General features: G+C 42.1%; 1 protein-coding gene across 10 annotated transcripts in view; it reads left to right on the forward strand.

Annotated features, from left to right (window-relative positions):
* Positions 1–13,218, forward strand: part of fbrsl1 (fibrosin-like 1) — a 289,512-nt gene extending 276,294 nt beyond the window's left edge. For 6 of the 10 annotated variants that reach the window (XM_020631137.3, XM_065963931.1, XM_020631139.3 and 3 more), the window contains 10 exons: positions 3,500–3,550; positions 3,761–3,856; positions 5,411–5,482; positions 5,682–5,711; positions 6,020–6,091; positions 6,854–6,986; positions 7,714–7,797; positions 9,044–9,127; positions 9,908–10,178; positions 10,723–13,218. In XM_020631137.3, coding sequence (XP_020486793.2) covers positions 3,500–3,550; positions 3,761–3,856; positions 5,411–5,482; positions 5,682–5,711; positions 6,020–6,091; positions 6,854–6,986; positions 7,714–7,797; positions 9,044–9,127; positions 9,908–10,178; positions 10,723–12,022 — 2,193 coding nt within the window. In that variant the 3' untranslated portion in view covers positions 12,023–13,218. The remainder of the gene's footprint in view (positions 1–3,499; positions 3,551–3,760; positions 3,857–5,410; positions 5,483–5,681; positions 5,712–6,019; positions 6,092–6,853; positions 6,987–7,713; positions 7,798–9,043; positions 9,128–9,907; positions 10,179–10,722) is intronic. The other 4 variants (XM_020631138.3, XM_020631141.3, XM_020631145.3 and 1 more) reach the window with 4 other exon arrangements.
* Positions 13,219–27,596: the final 14,378 nt, after the last annotated feature.

Here is a 27,596-nt window from a genome sequence, read left to right on the forward strand (position 1 = left end):
GATAAGTAAAACAGAAGAGCTCCCAAACCCCACCACCTATCACCCCTCCAAATCTACTCTTCAAGTGATTCCCTCCCTTTTTTCTTCAACCCAAAATTTGTCGAAAAATGTCCAGTAGATGTAGGAACCCCTCCTTTATGAAAATGATGACTCTGATTCGGTTTGAATTTTTGCTCTTTATTTTCTGTCCTGCTGCCAAAGCTTGATGAAAACCTGGAATTATCACATCTGTTCTTTTATAATACGGACAAACACTGGTCTGATATGTCCCACTGGTTGTCCACCCCTTATACACACACACATAAACACATCAAAAAGCTTTTTTGGGGGACTTTTATGCCTTTATTCGAAAGGACAGTGGATAGAGTGGGAAATCAGGGAGAGAAAGAGTGGACACAGGTTGGACTAGAGCCCGGGCAGCCCCACTTTGAGAACTATAGCCTCTGTACATGGGACAAGCAAACTGACCACCAGGCCATCTATGCCCCAACACACATCAAGAAGTGTGTCCATATATGTGCTAGTTACTGATCAACCCAGCTTTAAACGTCTCTATACAGAGTGGAACGTTTTATTAAACAGTAAATCCACATTTTGCATCACTTATCATCGAGGCCATTATCTGACTCACATTTCTGCTAAATACCCCAACTTCAACAAATTAGCCTAAAAATTTCACCTTTGTCTGAACTTTGACATTGATTTTATAGTTCAGTGTTTGCCAGGGATCAAAAAGGCCACATGCTAGAAAGCAGACTTTACAGTTGTTTGCATATGGATGTGATCTAAATGGTTTTGAAAGTTTTCATTTTCCCGTAGTCAAAGAGCAACAAAGGCACCGTCAGACAGTGTAGACTCAAATATTTTCATGCAAGTTCTTTTCCTTGTGTGTGTGTGTGTGTGTGTGCACTTATTGTATTTTCCAACGTCAAATCAAAACCTTGCTGTCGGTAAAATGACTTCATTGCAGATGAAAAGGCGGGGGATGACATCATGGCCAATTTGTTTTGATAATAGTTGTAATTGCTTCCTTGCTTTGACTGCCCTCAAGACTAAAGCACAAAGGAAGACAAACGGTTATGACTAATTATCCATGATTTTAAACATTCAGCAATCTGACAGTCCATTCAGGCATTTGTAGCTTTTTGGCATTAGTCTAATAGATGTAATCCATCACTTCATGACCTCTGATTAAAAGCCTTTGGTCCCATTAAGGCCTTACTGCAGATTATCCTCATCCTGTACATTAGAAGTCAAAGCTCTGGTATTTACAGCGTCCACTGAGATAAGAAAACAGACCGTTTACACTGGTCTGTAGCCAACACACACATGCTGATATCTGCTCTGCTGTTCATTCCTGACATGGTAGGAATTACATACAGTACACAGCCCTCTCTTTGAAGATGAAAGAGGCGATTTGCCTCATCTCACTAATACATGCATTATGTAGCCCATGATGAACATACCCCATCTACAGTGGGAAACATGAATGTCTTCTGCTGTTGTTATTATTGAAACTGTGTTGTAACCTAACTTGTTCCTTTTCCCCTTCCTCCTCCCCTCAGTAACAAAGTTGTTTTTTTTCTTTCCTTTGGTTCTTGCTTAAATAAGCAGGACAAATTATGATGTTGTGGTTGTTTTTTTGTTGTTTGCATAAAAGGGCAAACCCTGTAAAGCCCTCCCTCTCTATCTCTCTCGCTCTCTCTCTCCCTTTCTTGCTGCCTTTCCCTCTCTTTTTTTATTTGCTCTGCTCTCTGAACGCCACATGTCATTTCAACTATGTAACAGTCGTTGGCTAATGGCTGTAATTAATGAAATTATGAAGCCTCTATTTTTGTTTATTGTTCGACGCCCTCAAGCAGCTGGCTTGCCAAATGGCAGTGTTGAGTGTCTTTCCTGCCCCGCCCCTTGCCCCATCATGTCTTTCGACAAGAAAATATCCTTAATTGTTATAAGATGAAATATTAAGCTTTCATTAGCTTAAGCTGTTAACTATAAAACTGTGACAGGCACTATAAATTACAAGGGCAAGAGCTTTTGTTTTTTCTTTTTCTGTTTTTTTGTTTTGTTTTTCACAAGGCCATAAAGCGTCCAAATTCCCTCCCGGTGTCAAACATTAAACAAGCCGCGCCTTCAGAAACGCAGAGGAACTGTTTAATGAGCTCGGAAGCTGGCTCGGCGTTTCCTCTCAGTAGGCCGTCTGTCTTTGATTTTGGCCCATTATCACCCACAAAACAAGGCCGCCAACACCATTGCTGCCTTTGCGGCCATTTTGTCTGCAGATGTGAATGGTCCTGTTTCACTAGAAGGCCTCTGATTCAAACCCTGCATCTCCACCGGCAAGCTCAGCCAAGCCTACGTCTGCTCCCCCCTCAACCACCCGTGTCGCTGCACACGCACACACAGAAACATTGATTCATAGCCACTCATTTCCCTGTTTTATGTAAACCAAAAATGTCTGCGCCTGCCAAGAGAGCTTTGGGAAAACACTCGCAAAAAGTACCTGCAAATGGTTTGTGTATTTGTGGAAAGGAATAAGTTACTGTCGCTTGTAATTAGCCTGTTTTAAAATAGAGAGCCAGTATTGGCTTGTGAACAGACGTACAAAGTCCCCATTCATACTTGGAGCAACGTTCTCCATCCTCTCCCTCCCTCTGCTCTTTCTCAGCTTACTGACTAGATTCCCATGTGTTCAGGACATGATTAGAAGTGTTCTTTTATACAACTGCATCCTTTTTTTTTTATAAGGGATTATTTTTAGCAAGCATGAGTTCTACCACAGAAGAGAATTCCTCACATCAATTCAGCGCATCAAGACTATGTGTTTCATGAGGTGTCCTGAAATAGCTCCTCCTAACCATTGCAAATGTCATCTAGTTGATTTGGTTTCTATAATGAAAAAGACTCATAAGAGGCTGCTTTTAGACTTCCCATGATTTGATGCACTTTTATTGGCTGGAGCGTTTTTGAAGTATATTTTTTTTCTTACACCCAAAACATGCTAAACATCTTCAAGGACTCCCCTGCAAACGAAGATAAAAGAAAAAGGCCTTTACAGTCAAAAGCAATTACATTCAATTTTTGACAAATTTTCCAGTGAATAGAAACAACTGGTCTGGTTTTAAAACGCTCTGAATCACTAGCAGGGCCTCCACGCCCAGTGTCTGTATGCTCAATTGAAAAATCATGCAGGCTGTCTTCATCTTGGCAGTCGGCGAAAGCATTCGTATTGTTAGTAATTTAACTGCCTATCTGACCATGCAGTTTTAAGTCAACCCATGACCAGTGCGAGCCAGCTGCTTTACTCTGGGGCTTATTATCCTGGATCAAAGCCCTGCTTATTACCAGTTACAGATGCTGATCATGTGTTTTGTTTCTGTGATGTAGAAATAATGAGAGATTATTTTTAAAGGAGGTTTTTGCATGAAGGATTATGTTAAATAAGATCATTTTCTGGGCTATTTTTTCCCCTAATTATTTTCTCTCTAATCTCTTCCAGTTCGACAAATACACCCCCAAACTGGACAATCCATTCATCAGACATTCAAACGTGAGTCTCTCTGTTTTTTTCATTTGGATTTAAATGTGCTATTTGCATTTGGCAAATCAAATATTTGACATATTTGAATGTTGCCGTGAGAGCGTTTATTGTGGCTGTGTGGTTTTTTTCGTGTGTGCTTATGCTTGAGTCCTGTACGTTTCTCTGTTTGATTTTGTTTTGTGTCTTTTTGTGTCTCCCATCCTCCTCTTTTCTCCCCAGTTCTTCCCCTCCTATCCCCCCACCATGCCAGGCATGCCCCCGCTGCTCCCACACTCAGGACCCTTCAGCTCGCTGCAAGGAGCCTTCCAGCCCAAGGTCAGCCCCACATCCCTTTCCCTCCAACCACCTCAGCAGACAGACTGACAGCTTCAAGAAATGTTCATGAATAAAAGATCACTTAGGCCTGTACACATGAAACAACCCACACTTACAGTACTCAAAACATTATTAAATATGTCTTTTTTTTTACATTTGAACTAGTCTACTGTACATAAGGAGACTCTTCATTGAGCCAAAATGGCCACACAGTCAGATGTTAAACTCGTCGTGGAAGTAATACAATAAGATCTATTGATTATTGTTTACCTTTAACTCCAAGCTCTGTGCTTCAATGAGCAAAGTTTCTCTTGGTTTCCTCACTAAACACTGAAGCATAAATAAAGGTGGTTAGCACACCTGTTAAGCAGAGACATGGATTTGTAGTTTTTGCTTTTAATGAAACAGCTTATTCAAGTAATCACTTCATGCATGTCATAACAGAGATGTCCTTGGAGGATGTATCCATGGCGGGAAAGTTTAGACTCTAAAATGACCAGACGGCGGTACATTAGAAAACAGGGCTTACACACAATACTCATTCTCCTCTCTGTCTTTGGTGTTACATGTAGCAGAGCTCTGTACAATAAAGATGTGAAATAGGATTCTTCAAAACTCCATCCCATTAAAATTCATAAATCCATCTTTAATACTCTGGCTGACTTTACTGGATCAGAACCAGGGCCAGCCAAGCCATGCCAAAGATAAGAATGCCATGTTTGTCTGCATATGAGAGGAGAGCAGAGGAGATGCAGCAACAGTGGGGATGTGAGGGATGTGATGAGGGGGGGTTAGTCTGTCTGGCAGATGCCCAGCGGCTGTGACCCGGTGTAAGCCACCAATCAAAGCTGGCCTAAATCCGCTGGCCCTATCCCCAGGGGGCTCTGTCATGGAGGGGCCCTTTTGTCGAAAGGCCCCTCCAGATGGTTCAGGGAACAGTCTTTTGCGTCCAAAGCCCCTGCTAAGTATTCTTGGAGAGGAGCTTCGGGGGGGGGGGGGGGGGATATGTGTTTGTTTGTGGGGGCTGGTGACCCAGGTCACCCTGCGGGATCTTCCTATCCATGATACAGGGATGGAGTAATGAGGCTGATCTAGGCACTCGCGCTTCGAGGGCTTAGAGAGGGGATCACAGAGATCAGGAATGTGTTACGTTAACTCTTGTGTTTCTCAGCACCTGCAGCATCAATGCAGTTTTATCCAATGACGTCAGGAGGACATAAGGTTAAAGTGACGCTGGCATCATTAGCTGGAGGGTCTTCTTGTGTTTTTAAACAAAAAGTCTTCCATGCCTCAGACATCTACTCTGAATTACACTCGTGCATATCTGCCATACTGTATATGTTAGGACACTGAGAAAGTGGGAGGCTAAACTTTGATCCCAAGATAAATTCTCATGGATTCTCTGTGCAACATTCAGTAATGTCTATGTTATGTATCACATTCTGTTTCTCTCTTTCTTTCCTATGACCTATGAGTGTTTGAACGACTGTGTAACACTTTAATTACAAGGTATCCTTTTTCCCTTTTTTCTCTCTCTCTCTCTTTTTATTTCAGTCATCTAATCCCATCGATGTAGCGGCTCGTCCTGGAGCAGTGCCTCACACGCTCCTACAGAAGGATCCACGGGTAAGTGTCGGGCAAAAAGCTTTATAATCAGTCTGCTTTGGGTCTTGGGATGAAAGTCATACCATACATTTCTCCTCCTATGGACAAATTTAGTGTTAGAGTGAATTGAACACTGGCATCTTTTGAGATCGACAGAACTGCACAGTTTTGGTCCTTGTCTTTGTTGTTGATGTTAATGGTTGTCTGTTTGTCCGTACAGATAACAGATCCATTCAGGACATCTGTTAGGGTGAGTGGTTTCCTAGTCCATCTTAAATGTTTTATCTCTCTGGCCAGGCCACAAAGTCTAAAACTGCAAATTCTTCAACAATTTCTGATCAAACATATGCAGGCTTTTGGCTGCATCTAATGTTATTTTATTTGAGGTCTCTTTTGGGCAAAAGTCAGGGTTCGATTTTCTTAATCCGTTGCCTGGTTGAAAAATTCTGACGAGTTCCCACTTTGTAGTTTGGCCAGAAAATCTCAATGCCAGCATCCATTTTTAGCTCCCTTTATCGAAGCCAGCAGGCTAACCTCAGTTTCTCTCTAAATTTTTAGAAACCTGGCAAGTGGTGCGCAGTGCATGTCCAGATCGCATGGCAGATCTACCACCACCAGCAGAAAATGAAGGTGCGTGAGACGGATAATGATGTCTTGCAGGAGTCTTGCTTTCATGTAAAACCAGATACATTATATTTGAAAAATAACAGAACAGCACAAAACATACCCCCCGAATACATAGATCCACGGGGCATCTTTGTCAGTTCCACTTTATTTTTTTCATAATCTAAAGTCTAAAGCAGATCAATTCAGAACGAGCATGTGGGTGGGAAAATCAGATTCCCGTTAAGAAACACAAGTCTGTAATTGCAGAATATCTAAGGATAATGATGTCTCTACTTGTTTAGGGTTTCCTGAGAATAAAAAATCCAGTAAGGTTAAGTTAAAGCTCTGCAAATTCGGCTCACTACTTTCAAACAGAGAGGGGCAGTGGACCATTTCCTACCAAACGCTTATTGTCAGAATTAAAGATAATGAAGACAAATTTAAAAAACACTTGTTTGGAAAAACCCCTCTCACTGAGGATGTTGTGGCCTTGCCATGGAGATCCTCTGCTAAAGCCGCTGGCCCGTTGGTGTCAGTCCTTCTTGAGCCTTGAACCCTCGTTACCAAGGATTTAGTGTACCTAATCAGCTTACATATGTTTGTTATGACACAGTAAACCAGAGTAGGAGACATCGAGCCATTGTTGATTAATCTGTCTACCTCTGATCTCTCACCCAGTGCAGTGGAGAATTAACTCCGTTACTCTGCCGCTGGGAATCTTTGACGCTCTTGTCTACGGTCCTAAGTTTCTTTATTCTGTCTCTCTCTCTACCCTCTCGGCTACAGCAAATGCAGCTGGATCCGCACAAACTCGACATGAATGGGAAGCTGGACCTGTTCAGTCGACCCCCAGCTCCTGGAGTCTTCCCAGGGTTCCCATACCCTCACGACTTGGCACGACCCCTCTTCTCTTCCACAGGTCAGTGGTCAGCTCCAAATGCAGGGTGTGGAACTGCACCTTCCCAAACAAATCATTCCAAACACTCAAATTATTCCATTTCAAATTATTCCAATGTTTTGTCGTTATGCAAATGAGAACGTCAAAATTGTTCCTCGACCGCAGCAATGAGAAGGCTTCATTTTTTTCCCCCTCTCTTCTCGCGTAATGTTCACTTAATTATAGTGCTTTTGAAGCAGATTTTTAGCCAGTAAAGGGAGTCAAATTTTGCTATGAATATGGATGACTCTCGGTTAGGTAATTGACTGATTTGCCCTGCGTTGGAGGGCAACCGAGAGGCAAGCAGCCTTTGACTGGTAATTATGCAGTGCTGTATGAGAGCCACTCCTGTAATTGCTTCTTTCATTAACAATTCAGGGATAATGGGTGATGGTTACAGTGTTTTGTCAGCGACTGACCTCAATATGCAACGATTTACACTCAGACATGTTACAGCTGAAATAAAAGCAAAAATATCAATAGTGAATTTCTTGCATTACTCAGCAGTATCTACGCAAGTTTACTCCTAGAGTCTACACGGGAATATTTGTTGATATTTACCCATGTTTACACTTTAAGTTCTTACCACAGGGGCCAGATTTGTGAATATTTCAGAATCGTTTTGTTCTGTCTCTGCATGTTTAGTGAGGAAAATGTAATAGTCAGACTAGATAATAATCACGCTGTTATATCCTGTATGCTCTGATAGGCTCCAGCCATCCAGCTCCTTCTCCATACGGCCCCGCACCCCATCCCGGCGGCTTCCTGCCTCCTAGCCATTTGGCAGGTAAGTGTAAGTAATCCCATATTCAATTTTTTTTTCTAAACACTTCTCTTGTCTTTCCTCTTGTCTCTCTCTCACTCTCTCTCTCTCGCTCTCTCTCTCTCCCCCACCCACTCTCCCTCTCTCTTCTGCACATGTGTTAAACACATACAGAAAAAGCTGGATTCAAAGTGAAACTTAGATATATATTTTTCTCAGGTTTTGATCTCAGGTTCATATGAAGGTAACTATGACGTCATAGTTCATGGTAATGGAGAGTTTAGCCATCATGTAATCAGACTGTATGATTCATAACACAGCCTTAAATAACTCTGTCTGGGGTTATTAAATACGTAGCCAGTCTGGTATCCAGTCTCCTTCCTATGCTTGGGCAACCAAAATGCAGCGCAGCAGCATATATGGCACTGTTTCCTATGAGCTATTTTATATTTGATAGATAGTTAATGGTTTTTTTATGAATAAGTACATTTAATTATTTTTATGCATTGATTTATTTCCTTAATTCTATTTGAGACACTGCTTGGTTTCTGAGTGGAGGGTGATTTCATGGAATAAGCCCTCGAGAAGCTTCATTTTGTGCTTATGAATTAACGGCGCAATGAGGAGGAAGACTTAGCTAGCAAATTTTCCAGTCTGAGGAATTCATGTGTGAGGAAGAGGAGATTTCTCAATTGTCGCCTTTTCTGATATATTAACAAGCCCCAAAGCGGAAAATTCTAAACCCTAATCTGTTGATAAGTTCCGCTTTTCCTGATGGATTTTTGCTGAATTGAAATGGGAATGCTAATTATCAGTGGGTGAATATAATACATTAACTCCTCAAGTAAATGTTTGTGTTATTCATATTAATTTGGAGGCTCTTGTCTGCGTCAGTGGAGCCCATCAGACACTGATTCTCAAGTTAAATTATTCTGGTCTTTCTCACCTTATTTTTTACAGATTTTAATTCCCCTACCATGCCTCAGTCTATTTCAGCTCAGCTCCAACAACTCAAACCTAATTTCCTGACCAAGCTGTGTAGTCTCGGTAGCCCCAGCATGGTCAGAGACACTCCTCTCCAGTTAGTAGCAGTGCATCCAGGAGACCTGGCTACTGCAGGATTAATAGGCAGCGAGCTAGGGTGGCAGCGCAAAAAAAAGAAAAGGAAAACCACAGCTCGCTTGTAAGAGAAAAGCCGAGTGGAACGGGTTGGTGTTGGGGTGAGCACTGCTAGCCAACCCCCCCTTTTTGCTAATCCCTGTTTGGCATTTTGCAGATCCTTTCAGTCGCTCCAGTTCCTATGGCGGCCTCGGCAACCTTTCAAGCAGTGCCTTCGGAGGATTAGGCAACCCCTCGCTTGGTAAGCGCTGGCCCCCTCTCCTCCTCAACTGCTCACCCCGTCAGTCTGGCCCCTGTGGCCGGTAACAGAACAGAGCAGGGCAGCGTTAGACCACAGGGAGAGCCAGGAGGGGAGGAAAAAAATCTCGACACTTAGCTAGTTTCTGTGTCAAAACAGCCGTAGCCAAGGGAGGCCCTGCTAGGCAGCAAACACACCTCCCTGCTTCCACTTCATCCACCAAGCATGTCCCCAACAGCCTGGCTCTAAGCTGGCTGCGCTGCTGCCAACAGGCACTCTCAGGTCCACTGCTTGGAAGCAGTTCATCTATTAATTATTTGACAAGCCCCTTCTGCACCACCATGGAGGGCTTTCTCCTTTCTCCCTGCGTCCCTCTCTCTATGCCTCTCTCTCTTTTTGCTCTTCCCTCCTGTTTTGTGTGCCAATCGCTCTCCCTGTTGTGAAAATGGATGTGATTGGAGCAGACACGCTGTGGAATGCTAAGGTCTCCCTTGGCTTTTCACAGCCCTCAACTCCAGAGGGCAAGTGAATCTCCCCAGTTCATTCAAAAAAGAGGGAGGGGGAGAAGCCCTTTAGTCTGAAGTAAATGAGTAGATTTTGTTCTCTGGCGGGGGGAGCCATTAACCTCTAACTCTTTCAAGCAGCTTCAGTAAGAGAACCTCCAGAGACAAAGACAAAAGCAGCTTTTGTTGTTGAGTCTTTCTCATCTTATGTGTCCTCGAGAAGGTTTTGTGCCCAATTAACTTACAGTGGCTCCCACGCCTGTCTCCCTCTTCCCTCCAGGGTCCAACAATATGTTTGGCACCAAGGAGGGGCCAGGAGGACTGCCCACGTTTGGCAGCCCCCACCACGACACCTGGAACCGACTTCGACGCACCCCACCGTCTTTCCCCACCCCACCGCAGTGGCCCAAAACCGCAGATGCCGAGAGAAGCAGCTCAGCCAACAGCCATGAGAGAGAGAGGGAGAGAGAGCGGGAAAGAGAGAGAGAACGGGAGAGGGAACGAGAGAAAAGAGACTCGTCCATTGGGAAGGAGGAGAAGGATAAAGACAGGTGAGACAGAGGCACATCAACTCTTTTGGATATTATCTTTTGTTAGCTTAATATAACTGATAGAATGTATTATTTCAATCACATAACAAACCTATAACTGCTCAAATATGTTGCTATAACTTCAATGAGTATAAGCATATATAACAGATGATGATGTCCTGACAAAACAAATATAATCATATAAATCACCCAGATAAAAAGACGTCTTTTCACTTACAAGCAGACATTTCTCCAGTATGTTCGAAGTATAACTGGAATAAGATTTATTCATGGATCCAGCAACAAAACAGTCCAAATCAAACAGGCAACAAGAGGAGCCATCTGTTAAAAATTAATTGGAAGGATCAAAACATCGAGCTTTCTGTCAAATTTCAAGACAGTAAACTTAGAGGAAAACTAGAGCAGTAACTTGTATTCTTTAAATGAGAAGTACAAGTCGGGTTGTGTTTTGGTAATTTAATCGATGTAAACCGTTTGTCAATACAGCCTTCCAATGTGTTTCTTGTTTAAACTTGCAATCACTAAATAGTTTGTATCATTACAGGGATTCTGTGGATCGCAACCGCCACTCCAACCGTTCGTCTCCAGCCTCTGCACCCGTCAGCTATCAGATCAGCAACCTGATTCGCTCTAACAGCCAGAACTCCAGTGATTCGGGTCGACATCACAGCGGCAGTGTGGATCGGGTCCGAGAGGCCGAGAAGGAGCTGCTGGAGCGCCACAGAGAGTCTTCCACGCTGGCTGACGTGAAGGTGAAGGAGAGCCGATCACCCAGCAAGGAGATGTTAGAGAGGAGGTCGTCTGAAGACTCCATCAAACCCATTCAGCGTTCTCCCTCTCCGTACTCTAAAGTGGTGCTCAGTGAGCAGGGACTAAAAATGGCAGGTGGGCCCCCACCTACTCTCAAGGACAGCGAGAGGAAAGAGCCCCCACCCGTGGAGCTCCTCCACAAGGTGAAAAATGACATGAAGATTAAGGAGGAGAGGAAGGAGGAGCAGGAGGTCATGGTGGTGAGTTCTGAGCCCGCCCCACAACCTCAAGCCCAAAGTCTTCCTGTTCCCATGAACCAACCTGGAAACCCACACCACCACCACCCACCTTTGTCCCAGCACCCCCTTCCCTCACCTCGTGGCAATGACATGCCAGTACCTGGCCTGCACGGAGTCCCTATGGCTCACTCCCTCCCCCTCTCCATGGGCGGCATGCCTCAGATGGGCAGCCTCAACGTGCTGGACCGGGCTCGCATGGCTCCCTTCATGGGAGTGAGTCCTCTGGCAGGAAGAGAGCGCCTGCCCCATCCGGCCTTTCCTTGGGACCCTCTCAGAGAGGCGTACCGCAGCCTGGACCTGCAGCGGCGCATGGACTTCCAGCTCAGGGCGGAGCAGGGACACCGTTTCCAGAGTGTTTACGAGCAGGAACGAGCCTACAGAGAGAGGGAGGCTCACGACTACTCCCACCACGAGCACCTAATGGAGGTGCGCAGGGAGCACGAGAGGATGAGACAGCAGGCGGAGGAGCGAGAGCGCCTCCACCTGAGAGAGGAGCTGGACAGAGCTCGCCTCCATCAGCTGCACCAGTCCCCCATGGAAGGCCATCTACCCCACATGCCCCCCTTTATGCCCCACCTAGGTGGCATGCCCTACCCCAGACTCAGCCCCTCCACAGGACACAACGGCCCCCTGAACAGAACACCACCCACTGCTGCACTCAGTGCTCCCCCGCCCCTCGTGCCAGCTGGCAGTGCCAGGCCAGCCTCACCCAGGAGGACTACCCCCCTCACTGCCACCCAGGACCCAAGAGACTACTCCCCATCTCGCAACCCCAAAGAGGTAGAGGCTCGGTAGCTTCACAGAAAAGTGCACAAAATCTCCTTGACGAACTTGCGCCCCTCTCCCCTCCCCTCCCCTAGTCTGATATCTTGTTCTGAACAAAATGCACTGCTCCTCACTAAAGAGGGGCAACACTCCCTAAGGGAAAGGGTATGATTGTACAAAGTAAAGGTGTGTAAGGCTGATTAAGCACATGCCATGACTTTATTTTTAGTGGACTGGAGGTTGAATTATGTCGGTAACGAGAACACAAATATGTGTATGTTTAAATCCGACTTAAATATTTGATAATTATTAATATATTAATCCAATACTTTTTTCAGCTTTGTGCGAAAAGAGAGGTTCTGAAATGAGTTTGTACATTTGCTATCCTTGTTCCATGTATAGATATCATTTCTATAAATTTTATGTATTTCGTGCATTCGTCACGCCTTTTACAATATTTATCCCAGTTGATTGTGAGACATATGCGTTATGACCCACTGAAAAGACTGGACTTTCAACCTTCAGTAACTTAACCTCATGGTACCAGGATATCCTCAATGATGACAATGTACAATGTTACATTACCAATATGTTTTGTTCATTTGTTTTGCCTTTGAGATATGCAGATAAATATATATTATGAGGTCTTTGTTCAGTCTCTGTAAAGAAAACTGGTGTAAATAACTTGTTGATATTCCTTCGCTGCAAAATGACTGTGTAAATTTATTAGTCTTTTTAACCGTTTCTAGAAAAACAAAATGAAATTAAACATGGTGAGTCAATTCCCTGTTGAATATCAAGACAACAAACAAGCCTGGCCAATGAAAGGAAGGACATGAGAGGGTGTTGTAAGGGGGCCTGGAAGGATCATCTGCAATCTATGCAAAGCAGCACACAGCACCCTAATGAAGAGATCACATGGAGGGAGCAGACAATACTGGTGATACCGAGAGAAACTTGGATTAACACATGTTTATAGTATCAATGAAATAATGATGGGATTATTAAAAGACTTCCAAGTCACAAACTGGACCAGCCCCGGACAGAACAGAAGGACACTTTTCAGTGGGAGGCAAAAGGACTTTTCTCTGTCAAGCTTGTGGTGTTGTGCAGTTGTTTTTCTTAGACTCTTGTATACAAAACAAGTAGAGTTTTAGGCGTGCAAAAAAATGAAAATGAACATTCATGGTTTAAAATGTACGGAATAAAGTTTGGACCTAATGTCATACATTTGTTGCTTGTCTTTCATATCTGTACTGATTGTCTGTGCAGGCTACAAGTGCTGAATTTGTCTTTAAGTCAAAGCTGCTGAGAGGAATGTTGATGTGTGGTTGATAGGTTTGCCAATAATGCTTGTGTCTCAGTTTTCAGCATTTAGAGTATTTGCTCATCTGATATCAAGCTATTACTTTGAAATCATAAAGGCAACAGACTTGGCTGGCAGTGTAGCCTAAGCCATCAGATCATTTGACCATAATCTGTCATACACGGGCTGCAGAGCTCTTCAGAGCAGATCGATGAGATTGGGCCAAGGCAATACAGGGAGGGACTAATAGGACATTGATTTTGTATGAAAGCAGGTTTTGAGTGTTTGTGTTGCAGGTAACCGGTATTGACTGGCAGCCCAGCGGCATATTGACCCGTGGTCTGGACTCATTAAGAGGAGCAATGCCTGGGAGGCAGGCTATCGGATGGTGGAGGAGAGGCTTCTCTCTTCTCATACGCCTCCTCTCCTCATGCACACCACTCATCTGCTTTTCTAATAAGGCCGGAAGGCACTCTGGAGTGGGCCGCACAGGGAGCCCTGAGGCGCCCCGTCCTCTTATTGACAAGACCTCGGCTATGCTCGCCGCCTGTCCAGAGACGGCCAATTCATCCTGATAATGCCCCGACTACTCATCTAGCTGCTGTGTGCTGTGAGACCCACCAATCCTGTCCCATGGTATCAGCCCATAATGACAGCGTGGATCAAACCGCGGCCAGGTCATTAGGGGATGTTATTGAAAATCAATGGTGCTCCTGTGTCTTACACACTCTAGCAGGGTTTTTTTTTTTGAAAGGGCTCCTTGAAAAGGCTGTTTGTGAGAATGGGGTCTGGCATATTGGGAAGGCTTAAATCACTATCACTTTCAATTTAGGCTCCAAGTAATTGAGCCAGATATTTGTCTGACGGGTAGCATCTGTCAGTGGCCGGCTTCACTTTAGAGCTGTGTGCTTTTAGTCCTAATCATCTAGTCAACAACAGGTACTTAACCCCTGTACTTGTTACTGCATTGTGATTTTTCCTGTAACTATTATTTACCAAGCAAGCTTTAGTAGAAGAGAAACACACACCTTACATTTTCCCCCCGACTCAATCACTCTGTCCTGCGCTCTATCCATTTTACAGCTGAGTGTGGAACGGCCCTCCGGAGATGAAAAGCTCCATCAATTTCACTCATCGTCTGGCAAGGTCAATTTATTTCAGCACACAGTCCATCATCAGATAGGAATCAATTGACACATTGCCTAGCATATCCAACCCAAGGTGGGTTATTACGGCTTCTGTGCTTGTCAGCTCTTTTCTGCAGCTATTCTTCACACGTCCAGACTTTTTTCTCTTTGTTTGACAGAGGTTGTTTATAATTTTCTGTATTTTCTTGATACTAATTTGGAAAACATTTCCTTTTTCGATGGAAATTTGTTACAAAGACAGCTTTGTGTTGAGCCTGTCACGAAAAAGCAACTGTGATTCAAGATTGTGTTTTTTTTTTTAATGTACTATGTATTTTCACTTTAATCCCAGTTAATAGGATATGTTGGTATTTGAGGTAAGACGTTGTTTTATTGTTTAGCTAATCCTCTTCATTTATCTGTGAGAAACCTCAATTCTGAGAGTTTGGGATTGAATTTTCATGGTCTCAAATACCTCCAAAAAAGTACTTGGCACAGAGCTCACCCCAGATTCAGCGAACAGTGGGACAGGCCTAAGGGGCTTTTATGGAGCACAATGGCAGCTAATAACACAGTGCCAAGCTAATAAGATGGGCAACAAATGAATGGATTGGTCCAAGCTCCTTTTCTCTCTTGCTCACTCTTCCCCCGCTGATAAAACATGTATGAAAGCGTTTTTGAGCCGCTATGCAGTGGCTCCCCAGACTTTTCCCCCAGCGAGAGCTAATGCATTAGTTCCCATTTGAAGGCTGTTTTGAAATGGAGATTGGTAATGAGATGGGAGGCCCCCGCTATGATCACATTTGGATTGCTCGAGTCTCAGCTGGGTCGGGTGATTTGGAAGACTGTGGCTATGCTTGGAGTTCAAGCCCATCTCTCTGCAGGGGTTAGCAGAACCCTGACGAGAGCCATTCTAAACCACTAGACTATATCTGAACTGTGAGCTGAAGGAGAGAGCACTGAGTCAAGGACTTTGGCTGGGATTCTTTGTCTCCGAGCTCTTTGTAGACTGCGTGTTGTTCTGACCACCTAAAAAGGCCAGCAGCATACGTCCTTCCTTGTTGTTGTCTTTTTTTAGCCCTCAATGTCAACAGAGTGGCAGCTGACAGAAACCAGGCCAGTCAGCAGTTAAGGAGCTGACTTGGAAACAGCCAAATGGTGTGAATTCCAGACACTGGTGACAAAGTGCTGTCTAATGTCTTTGCACCTCTGGACCTATGACAAATATGCCGGCTGTCTCACACTGCCACCACTGTGCAAGGAGGCCAGCCAAAGCAGCCGAGGAGAAAGAATATACTGTAAACCACTCACAGGGGAACTTCAGAGAGCTCCATGTGAGACAGGGAGGAGCAGCAGAGTATTAAGGGACATGGAAAAGAAGGAGGACCAAAGCGGACAGCAGCCAAAATAAGTTTTCCACTTTGATTCAATTTTGAGCATTTTCCAGCCTTTAGTTGAACCTCACAATCTTCCACACTGGCCATATTATGTACACAAGCCATAAAAAATGAATAACATTTATGCAGCTGGGTGCATCTGGCAGCAATAGTCCTCTCATCTAGGGACCCGCAGGATGGCAGCATGCCGCAACACCACCCTCTCAGTTCTACTTACAGGCAGTAGACAAGAGAAGACTTAGGGGAGGGGTGGGTGGTGGAAAGGGAGCTTCTCAAAAGCTTCCAGTGAGTTTGAAAAAATAAGAGATTTCAAGGCAAATGGAGGCCATACGTGGCTCGTCCAATTTGGCACAGCCAGCGCACATGATTAGCCGCAGAGACGTTAATCAAAAGTGGCTCAGTATTTGAAGGGGCGGTGAGAGGCACTGCCAGCTGGTGACAACATGGCTTGTGTGCACGGGCCAAGAGTGAAGTTTATTTGAATATGGATCTTGCCGTGACCGTATTTCTCCAGAGCTCAGTTAGCAGAGCGTTCCTTGGCTCATCACAGGGATCGCCTCAGAGCTGCTTGGCATTCGGGAAGGCGGAAGTTTTTCCAAGCCGCAGAATGAGAATTACGATTTAGTCCATCCCCTCTGGTGGTGTGGGCATATTCATAAGCATTTATTCAGTCTGACGCTGGCAGAAACGCAACACCTAGTTCTTGGCGCCCATGTGTGAGGATTTCCTTTCCAATGTGAAATTATGAAATTGACAAAAAGGATGTTTTTACAGCCTATGAATTAACAACACATTTAAAAATAAAACATCCCATCGTTCCACCAAAAACCATGCAAGACCTCTAATGAATGCACAGAGCTTTAATATTAAGCTGTCAGCGTTCTCTTGGAGCTAATGTTGGAAAAAGACCACCCCAAACAGCATGGTCTGTGTTCAGGTTTGATGAGTAGATGCGTTGTATTTAGTTTGGTTTGATTCAATGAATTATAAAGCAATTGAACCGGCTTATTTTAGTAAGAGGTCTCTTGTGCATTTTCTGGTATACCAATTATCCAGATTATTATTCATGTCAGTCAAAAGAAGCTAACATCTACATACATTAATACCTATTTATCCAAAACAGAACAACTCTGGAAATTCAATCCCAGAGGCAAATGGAGGAATTTCTATTGATTTGAAAAAATACAAATAAAAAGGCGTTTTTTTTTTTTTTTTCACCAACCGCAGTTGGACAATCACAATTTTCTTCCTGATAATGCAGTACTATAGTTCAACCTGTATTTCCACAACAGAAAACAATGTGTAAATTTATATATGATAAAATCTGATTTAGTTGATTCGATGGCGAGTTGTGCCACAGAGATCAACATTGGGTCCACTTCTTTTTCTTTTTTCTTTTGTTAACGATTTGCCATTCATTTTTGATAGTTTTCATGTTCAACTTATGCAGATGATACTGTCATATTTACATCTTAGCCAGATTTATCATTAATACAAGATTCTCCACAGTCTGATTTCAACATAAAAAAAACAAACAAAAAAACTGTAAACTTAAATCCATAACTGGCTCCATTGTAATTACTCATCTCCATAAAATTGACAGTTTTAAATATGTTAGTGTCTGGATTGATCCTGAAGTCTTTATAAATCCCATGTTGATCATGTCCCATGTAAAGTCAATTTTGGAATCAATGTTTTTTATTGACCTCAATACTGTATTACTCACAATGTTCGCAACAAATTTGCCTTTCAATTCAGTCTTCCAGCGCAATTCTAGACTATTGTTATTGTTGTTTATCAAAATTCATCTAAATTGGATTTTGCTCACCTTAATTCATCTTAGAAATTACTCTGAAGAGTTGTCCTTGGTTGGTTTTCTCACTCATCATTGTTCAACGTATGATGCATTCAAATGGCCATCGCTCAGTCTTAGAAGGCAAATGCACTCGATCCCGTTTCTATTTTAATGTATTAATTTCAATTATCTGCCTTATATATTTTGTACAACGCTCCAGTGGACTGAAACATATTAACCATTTATATTAGGTTCATTTTATTGTTTCATACATTTAAGAACGTTCTGTCGTCTTACTTTGAGATGTAACATTCTTGCTATCACTAACACTGTCTGTATCCATTCTTACATCTCATTGTATTTGGATCTGCTAACACTCTTTTCTTTTGATATTGCTGGCCACATTAGCCCTCAGGTGGTTGTAATGGTTATAGCCATTAATTTGTATTATCTCAGGTGGGTGCATTTTTTTGTTTTTGTTAATCTGTTGTCAAGTTTTTGATGTCTCTTTCTCGATTTATTTATTTTTCTGATGGCAGCCCTTCAAAAATGAGATGGTACATCTCAATGGGCTTATCCTTAAAAATAAATAGTTTGAAGTGGAAGAAATGTATGCAGGGGACGTGAACAGATAAAGCGTGAACTTCTGACTTATATTCAACTCAAATGTTAAACAACTTAAAAGTCATTTTATTCTTAAATGAATGATTTGGCTTGTTTTTACAGTAAATAATTAAGGTTGATTTTTAAATGGTCCTCAGACACTGGACTGCTTTCCATACCACAAACCAGACTCTGAACTTATTGAGACAGGTCCTTCAGTGTCACAGCACTCAGCCTCTGGAACACTCAGACATCCACAGTGTCCCATCTTTGGACACAAAGATGGGACAGTGTGGATGTCATAAAAAAAAACCACCATCTGTTCTCCACAGCGTACAAACTCTCATAGCTCTGCATCAGTCTCCCATCCTTTGTTAATTGACTTAATCTTGTTTTATTTTGTTGGGTCCCTCCACTATGTAATAAAGCATCCTTTGGTCTCATGAAAGGAGCTTTATAAATTAAATATATTATAATGATTATTATTCTATAACTCACAAAGGGCTTTAGACACTCTAGGTTGTTATGTTATAATTCATTCATTTAATTCAACTTAAATACAGAATTTTGACTGGACACTGAATTTAAAGACATTATTGGTTATTCTTTGTACAATCTTTTTTACATAAAACATGTTCCCTGTGACGCCGACATGTGTAAAGTATATGTTGTCCATATTTAAATAGAAAATGGACATCCAACTCATAATGTTAACAGGTTCTGCTAGCCAAGCTATTCTTCCACCCAATATGTTTTTTTGAATTTTCTTATTATAAGAATAAAACTCATGACACGATAGGCTATTATTTCCAATGAAGTCTCCTAATTTGGTTATGTTTTTTTAGGTCCACCGTTGGAAGCCAGAATCCAATGTTCCTGGGAAAAATTCAGGGTTGTTAATAATTGAAGTAATGTCTAAATTAAAATGTTAAATTAAATTACTTTTAACATTCTCAAAGAATGATGATTGGATGTCTAACCAGATACAATAAGATTAATTCTTTACCCATTTAGATATAAACCTCAAGTGAGCACACAGCTGGTAAACTTATTTGGTAAGTCTAAACCACCCATAGAACTTGACAAATGCAGTATTTCCATTTCAAATCTTGTTCTATGTTTAAGTTAAGCTCTGTCCAGTTCTGAGTCATGAACCATTATGATCACAAGTTGCACATCTACAGGCAAATCCCCTTGAGAGTGTGAATATTTTATGAAACAATCACTATAACACTTTAATAAACTTATTTTGCTGTAACTATCTCTACTGAAATGTCCTTTTCTTCAGTTTGAATCTGTTTTGCTGCCACTCAGCCTCCCTGTGTGTGGTCGTTTTCTTGATGCATGCTTGGTTCTTATTGCTCCTTTCAGCACAGGAAGGTCCACACTGCTTTGCACAGAATGCCCACTGGTTTCAGGCTGCATTTATGTCATCAGCGAGTTATAAACCTCACTCAGTGAAATACCAAAGGAGGCTGTAATAAGGTGGAAAAGGGCAGGGGGATCATATTCTTCATGAGACTGGTTTCGACACAGCTTCTCAGCATTCCAGGCCCAGGCTCTGCCTGCCTCCCTCGCTTCTTTGGAAACTTGTCTGGCAGCAAACATGCTTTGAAAGACTCTTATCTCCTATCTGGGCAGGAGTTCCATGCACTGAGATAACAACCGCTATCTTATCTTGCTGTGTTCGTTAATGTCACAGCTTAAGGGGCTTGTTCTTCCACTTGCAATGGGGCTTGCAGAGCGGATTGTTTGCAGATTAGTCAACACAGGCCTCTGGAGGTCCTGGAGCTCGTTCAAAATGCTTGTCTCGCTGCACAGACGTTGTTGTATGCGCACACTGGCGTGTTGGCTGCCTCCTGTTTCTGTTCTGTGTCAAATGGCAGGAGTACCACTCAATGGTTGGTAGGCATCATTACACACTGTGAGATCTAAAGTCAAACTTATCACCTCAGACACACCGAAACAAAAATGTGAATGATTGCCACACAAGGCTAGCTATTTTGTGAGATGTTTTGTGGATGACTTGTTGTTATGCTACTGCTGATTAGCCTGAAGTCCTTATCAGTGGTACATTGTAAAAACATCTATTATGCTATACGCTTATCAGCCTAGAATAACAGTCAGCCTGCAATATTTCATGCCTTTTGTCCAGCCAGTGTGTCAGATTCATGATGGTCCCTTTGTGACACAAGAGACCAGGCAAAGCTCCATCGACTTCAGCCATCTGGCTATCTAACACAACCCTTGGCTACACAGTGGCTCACTCAGCGATTGATTGGGGGTGCTGAAGGCCAGCTATTTAACACATCAGAACAACAAGTACCGCTATCAAGCTGGCCCTTCTCATGCCTGGTTTCTGTGCCGCCCAAGAATGTCTCTTATCTCCTCCCTTCTGCTTGTTGGTTTAAGCCAGACAGCATATGCCCACATTCCCCACGTAATACACCGTTGTGCTTCTGGTGCAGCCCTCACAGACAAGAAAAACAGGTTGCAGCTGAGATCTGATGTGGGATGTAACCCTTGCATTGGCTGGTAAGAAGTGGGCCTTTAAAAAATACATTCTGCTTCCATAATTCAGCCTCTGGGGTGAATGTAAAAGCAGGAAGAAAAAAAAGCATTTTCTCCCCATCGTGCTCTCCTGTTGCTGCACAAAAAGACTGACAGCTGAAAATAAAGCCCCATGTTCCATATCATTAAATCCTGCTCTCTCTCACCTGATTACACTCTTATTAGTGCCTCCATTCTTCTCCCATTATTGTTACTTCTAGTGAAACAGGCCTGATAATGTGCTCCCGCTCGCTAGATGCACAACCTGCTCATTCCCATCTCTGATTCTTTGTTGTCGCCAAATGGTTTTTAAATGAAAAGTGTGAGCGCGGTGTAATTATAATTCTGGGGGTATTATGAAATCAAATATCACAATGAATGTAATTTTATTTGCTTGTAATCTCTCTCTAGCAGGCTAATAGGCGTTTTCAAAGGGCACGCTCGGGGGGTTTAAACGGAGGACCATCTCTAAATAGAACGGCTGCTCTGCTCTCTCGCTCTCTCATTCTCTCTGGCTCTGTTCTTTTGTCTTTGATATGCAGGCAAAGAGCTCGACAGTCTGGGAGACATGGGAGATTTGTCGGCCTGTGATCTCCGAGCCTCTCTGACAAATGAGCGCCTTTGGCAGGGCTGCTGGAGGTACGTCTCCTCTGCCCTGCTGGAATCCTGATGAGACTCCTCTGGAGCTGCCGGTAATGAAGTCAGGGCACAGGACCAAACTGCTGCCAGGAGTGACCTTTAATCTGCACACATGCAGGTCATTTGGCATGAGATGATTCAAAAATGGTATACCTCTGCGCTATTACATCTAGTGCATTTTTCAGTAAAATGGTGGAAAAAGTGGGCCACACACACAATTGAAATCTTTAGAGCAAGGCATTTTCCACATTTTCATCCAAAAAAACCACTATTTCATGAATCTATGCTGCTTGTTATGGAATTGGTTTATTGTTTACAATCATATTTCCCAGCAAATTTGTGAAGACTGATGTTTTATCCGTTTTATATTTGACTAGTAGGCTAATGCAGGATGCAATCACCATCTAGTCAGTCTTCATTACACCGGACTCAACTGCTCCACCAAGCACAAGATTGCTTGACATTGATTTTGCGGATTCTTTCGGTCCATGTAATTCCTCATGCAGCGTATGGTAGAGATCTCCTCTTACGTGTTTCTGTGAAATGTAAGATGTTGACAAATTATGACGTAAAAATTTGAATTCCCCCCAAGGGTAAATGTTCTCATTTTCGCCCCACGATGAGCCGGAAATATCTGATATTGATCCTGGACGTTCCTTTCCACAGTGAGGAATCTTAAAAACACCATGCTGGCTCAGTGCAATCCAACATGGTCGCCTTTGATTTCAGCTCTCTGCTACAAGAGGGCTGAGTAATGACTCACAGGAAGAACAAGCACTACCCCTTGTGGCCCAGCTGGCCCAGTGCAGCATGGGTAAATGGCACCTCCAGCTGCTTCTGGGCTCCTCCTGATAAGTTAACCTTGTGATAACATGCTAATGCCTGATTAATGTTGCCGTAATTAGACACAGCTTTTCACACTCAGTTAAGAGGACATCCTCCAGCAATTAGCCCGAGCCGGAGAGAGATAATTTCAGAGAGCACAGCAGAATCACGTCGCTCTGCTCGCTTCCATTCCCACTTGGCAACATTAAGGTTTATTTTCTCATTATTTCATTTAATTACTCGTTTGATGTTTTATACAGCTGCCACAAGTAATCTTTGATCCAATTAGGAAATGCTGATTGACAGCGTGGGTGTGGGATTCAATAAGCTGCATTCAATTTGCTCTGTGACCTTATCAGAAGATCTGCAGAGGATTCTGCTTTCAACACTGAATGCAAACTGAAAATATAATCATTTCCCTAAAGACTGATTCTGCATGGATGGCACACCTTCATGTGTAGACTAGTGTGTGTGTTTGAGCATCCATGTGTGTCTGCAGGTATGATTCTGCAAGAAGGCAGCGTGTGTTTTTGTTCTCCTCCCCAGACTTCTAACAATGACGAATGCACACATTAGTAAGGAGAGGCCCCCGTACTCACCAGCCTTCACACTGCCCATTAATAATACACTGCCAGGGAATAGACGGCGCTTTGAGGAGATTATTCCTGCATTAAGGACTAATATGCTATTTTTAATAAAGAGACAAGTTGGTCTTTTTTTTTACAGGAAAACATCAGTGTACCTGTTATTAAACGATAAAAAATATAATTGTGACTAAAACTGTTGGGATTCTGAATTTTTGTCGTTATTGGTCAGTTGCTCAGCACGCTTCTCGGAAATGTCCCGCCTCTTTTACCATATTGGGAATGCAGCCACTGGCTCTGTCCGAGGGGAGCATATACATTAGCACCTTAGCACTACTGTGCTACCGCAGGCTACGGCATATCGTGGGCGTGCTACAGAAGTTAACGGGCAACATGAGCTGCTGGGCTTGCCACAACGAGCCAATGGGCTTAGATCAGTGATCTCACACTGACAATGACGTCGGACTGACAAATTTTTATCGAGGGGGGCTAGAACCGAGCGTTACATGCAGCTAATGCTACAGCTAACAGGAGGACGTAGGAGAAGCCGCGTTTCCGCGGACTTTGAATTTTTGCACATAGATGTGCCTAAACATGCACAGGACACATGGAAAACACACTAAAGAGAATATAAAACCAGAAAAAGCATAATATGGGACCTTTAAAACAGCTTTTTTAAACCGGATTGGCTCATTTCTTTATTGGCACTCACTTTACTGATAGCTCATGGCCACTTCATTAAATCATATGTCAATAAATATATAACTATTTATAAATATTAGTATTATTATTTGTTGTTATTATTATTAGTAAAGAAACATGAAGAAACATTTCAAAAGGAGCCACAGATGTTTGATATTAACCACATGATGAGGGTATAGAGTATAAACATGCATGCTCATATAAACTCATGAGTTCAGGCAGAGCACAGACGTCACATTTGCATTAACTGATTAACATCAGCTGTTTAATTCATTGTTTACGACCAAGGGTTCATTATTACACACACAGCTACAGGCTGACTCATAACACCAAAATGCAACATTTGCGAGAGGCATGAAGTGGAATTATCCAAGTAAAGTAAAAATACCTCCCTGTTGTTCTTATTGAGTGAGTTCATTCATTTCAATATGATTTTAAAAAATATTTTGGACCTGGCTTGGGTCATTAAGTATAATTCTGAAAAGTTTGATAACACCCAAACCAACACTGAATTAATCCAACTAACAAATTTCAAAATGGTATCACGCTTTGCATCCTCTTCCTGTGTTGTTATATTATGGTATATGTTCATGATTTTAAGAGGTGTGTGCAAACTTATAACAGTACAATTTTGAATATGAATGGATAATGAGCTATAAACCGATACACATGAAGGTACCTGTTGGTTCAAGCAGGGTCACTGTTTCATACTCTCCTACTAAGTCATAAAATCATCTTGTATTCATGTCACTCTCTGTCATTCTCTCTCTCTCTCTCTCTCTCTGCTTCTCTGATCAGCTGATTATGGGCTTTTACTCTTTTAGTTATTAAAATCAACCACATTTTGCCACAACCTTAATCAACCAATCCTCCTGCTGCTGTCAAACTTCAAATCGGTTCTCCTTTCTGCTGCTGTCAGTTTGTCATGTCAGTGTAGATCATTCTCATCAGTGTCCAGGTTTAGTTCTTCAGATGTTTTCACTTCCATCATCTTGTAGCCTTCACCACCACCACTAACAGTGTCTAAAGGCTGGGGGTATCCTAAGATGCTATGGGCCACCCTAGACTGCTCACATTTTCCTTCCTTCTCTAAACTCTAATATAAATAATTGTTTACTCATAACCAAGTCTCTCCTGAAAAAAGTCTCCATGGTATGTAGTCCAACAACACCTACTATTGATAAGATGCATTACTTAAAACTCTGCAGCACATACATTTTCTACAGAAAACAACGGCCTTATAGCCACACAATTCTACTTATAATAACAAACTGTGTTACTTTCAGATTTACACCGTGCTGTCAAATTATAAAGTAAGAAAAAAATATGATGAAAGGAATTAATATATAGAAACACAGCTCTACTGGGTAGCTCCATCTTGGCAGTTTATAAACCTGTGTGCTACCATGCCAAAGAAAAGTGTGTTATTAACAGCTCTCTAAATGTAAACAATCACAATTTACTCTCATCTAGCCTTATACTTCAATAAACAATATGTTTAACTTCACTGTGGTGTCCTCTTCAGTTTTTGCTGTTTGGGACACAACCTGCCAAGTATCCTAGGTAAGGTCATGTTTTGTGACTGTCCTTTTTTTTTGTTTTATTGTAATTTCCTGTTTTATTTTGTACTTACCCTTGTGTCTGTTCTTCAGATCCTGACCCTCACATTGTCCCGCCCCTGATTGTCTGTGCATAATCCCTGTGTGTCTTCCCTCATGTTGCTAGTTCCTTATTTGTTCCCTCGTGTCACCTCGGTCCAGCAGTCTTTTTTTGTGATTTGTATTTGACGTTGCCTTTTTGACTTTTGCCTGCCCCTCTCGGATTTGTTTGCTTGGATATTTTTTGGATTACCAGTGAACCGACCTGGACGGTTTAATAAACTCTGCCCTTTTATTGTATCCTGCCTTGTGAGAGGCTGCAATTTTGGGCCCTTTTATCTGTCTGGTTCTGTTAATTTATTGGTAAAACTGAAACATTACAGATATAGACAGAGCAAAAAGCAAGCACTGTACTGTAGGTAAAAAGCTTAACTACCACAACAACCAAAAGTTAGGAAATGACGGAATAGAGGTGCTGCTGTACCTGCTCCTGTTAGTACAAAACGGTGGAACAAACAATAAAAATGTTTCTTTCATGACAACCCATAAAAATGCACTGCTCGAGAAATCAGAAAAACACTGCATCTACAGAAGCTCCTAACACTGTCTTGCCTGTCAGTCGTCACCTTTTACTCGACATTATATAAAGTCTACTTTTTAACATATTTAACCTGTAACTTCTTGAAAAAACTTCCTAAACTTTTCAGGCAGTTCAATCGTACTTCACACAAACCATTGATTTTGCTGCTTGTTTATTCTCAGTTAGCAGGGCCGGAGGTCCCACTCCATATCATCCCAGGAGTTTCACTTTAGTTCACAACCTTTTACAGTGGAGATCAACATTTAATCCTGATAGAAGTCCAAAACAGTACTATTCTCTACAACCTTGTTATTCATATTGTATTTTATCTAAAGTCAAATTTCCAATTCGACGCACATGAGTTCACAACCATCATTTATTTTTTACAAATGCAATATCAGCCTTTCTCAGTGCAAATGAGTATAAATCCCTCCACGTGCTCTAGAGCACTGATTCCCAAAGTGGAAGTTGCAAGACACTGGGATGGGGGTCGTGAGATGCCTTCAAAAAAGAAATACAAATTTGAAATGACTTAGAATCGCACATTTCACCCATTAATGTGAAGTAGTCCTCAAGTGAGATTCGTGCTTAATTGAAAATAAAACATTTGATTGTTACAATGTTGGTTTACTTTGTTTAATGATTTCAAAGCTCTGCTATGTTCTTTAGTGTTGTTCTTATGTCAGTGTTGGGATAGGCATATTAGTGCGTGCTGCTGTGGACAACGTTAAATGCTTGAACCACTTCCAGTGACAGAGGGGGTCCCCCGTCTCTCCCATTATTATTTTGTGGGTTGCGGGATGAAAAGTTTGGGAACCCCTGCTCCAACAGTCAAACATCATTATCACTGCTCTATTCTCTTCAGCATCACAAGGTCTTTAATGTGCTTAAGTGTTTTGCTGACATGCTGTTTAGCAGATAGAAATATGTAAGTATATGCTGAATATGGAACTAAAATATGCTAGCTAACATGCTAACACGACAAAACAAGAGAGGGACAAATCAACCCACTGTTTGTACACGTTAACTAAATCTACAAACATGTCCTTCAGATATGTCTTTAGATTATTGTCCTTTATAGACTTGTCATAGTCTAGATGTTTCATGAAATGTACTTTTAATGTGGGCTAATAACTCCATTTGACTAAACTGGCCTACGAAAAATACACATAAAAGAAAAACAATAACACTCTTTTAAAAAAACTTCTTATGGTGTAAATGTTTTTTTTAGGCTGTCTTGATTTCGTCTTTCATGCATGTTTTTGCAATATAGTCAATACAATTAGAAATAGATTTACTTTTTGAAATGACCAATCATTGCAACCATCGTCATGAGAATAAAACATTACAATATGTTTTGACCTTCATGTGGAACCACAAGTCCTTCTGGCTTTCTTCCTCTTCTTGCTACAGTTGCAGAAAGCAGAATGTACTCCCGCATTGTGTTCACTTGTTGCCGTGCTTATTTTTTGCAGCTGAATTGTGTAAATCTTTGCAGTAAGAACAGATGAATGTGATTGATTTTGATCTCAAGATTGACAGTCTTGAAATTCTAAACCTAAAATATTTTATTGAGGAGATATTCTCTCTGCTAGGGGGGTTGTTGCTTATTACTAGTTGAACTAAGAGATCAACAGATTCATAATATTCTTTAGAAAACCTGTGTAACAGAATGAAGATGATATGGATGAGGATATTAATCAATTACAGCAAGAGAAGTTCTGTGAGAAATTCTAACCTCTGTTCACTGTTCATAGATATGTTTTTATCTAACATGAACATCACAATGAAATTATACAAATCAGATGCATTGTTTGAGTGTTTTAGCACACATGCTCTTCTTCTCAACACTTGTCCACTTTTTATTATCATAATAAACAAATAAAAGACATATGGGG

Source organism: Labrus bergylta, chromosome 2 (assembly GCF_963930695.1).
Source record: "Labrus bergylta chromosome 2, fLabBer1.1, whole genome shotgun sequence".
NCBI classification, from domain to species: domain Eukaryota; kingdom Metazoa; phylum Chordata; class Actinopteri; order Labriformes; family Labridae; genus Labrus; species Labrus bergylta.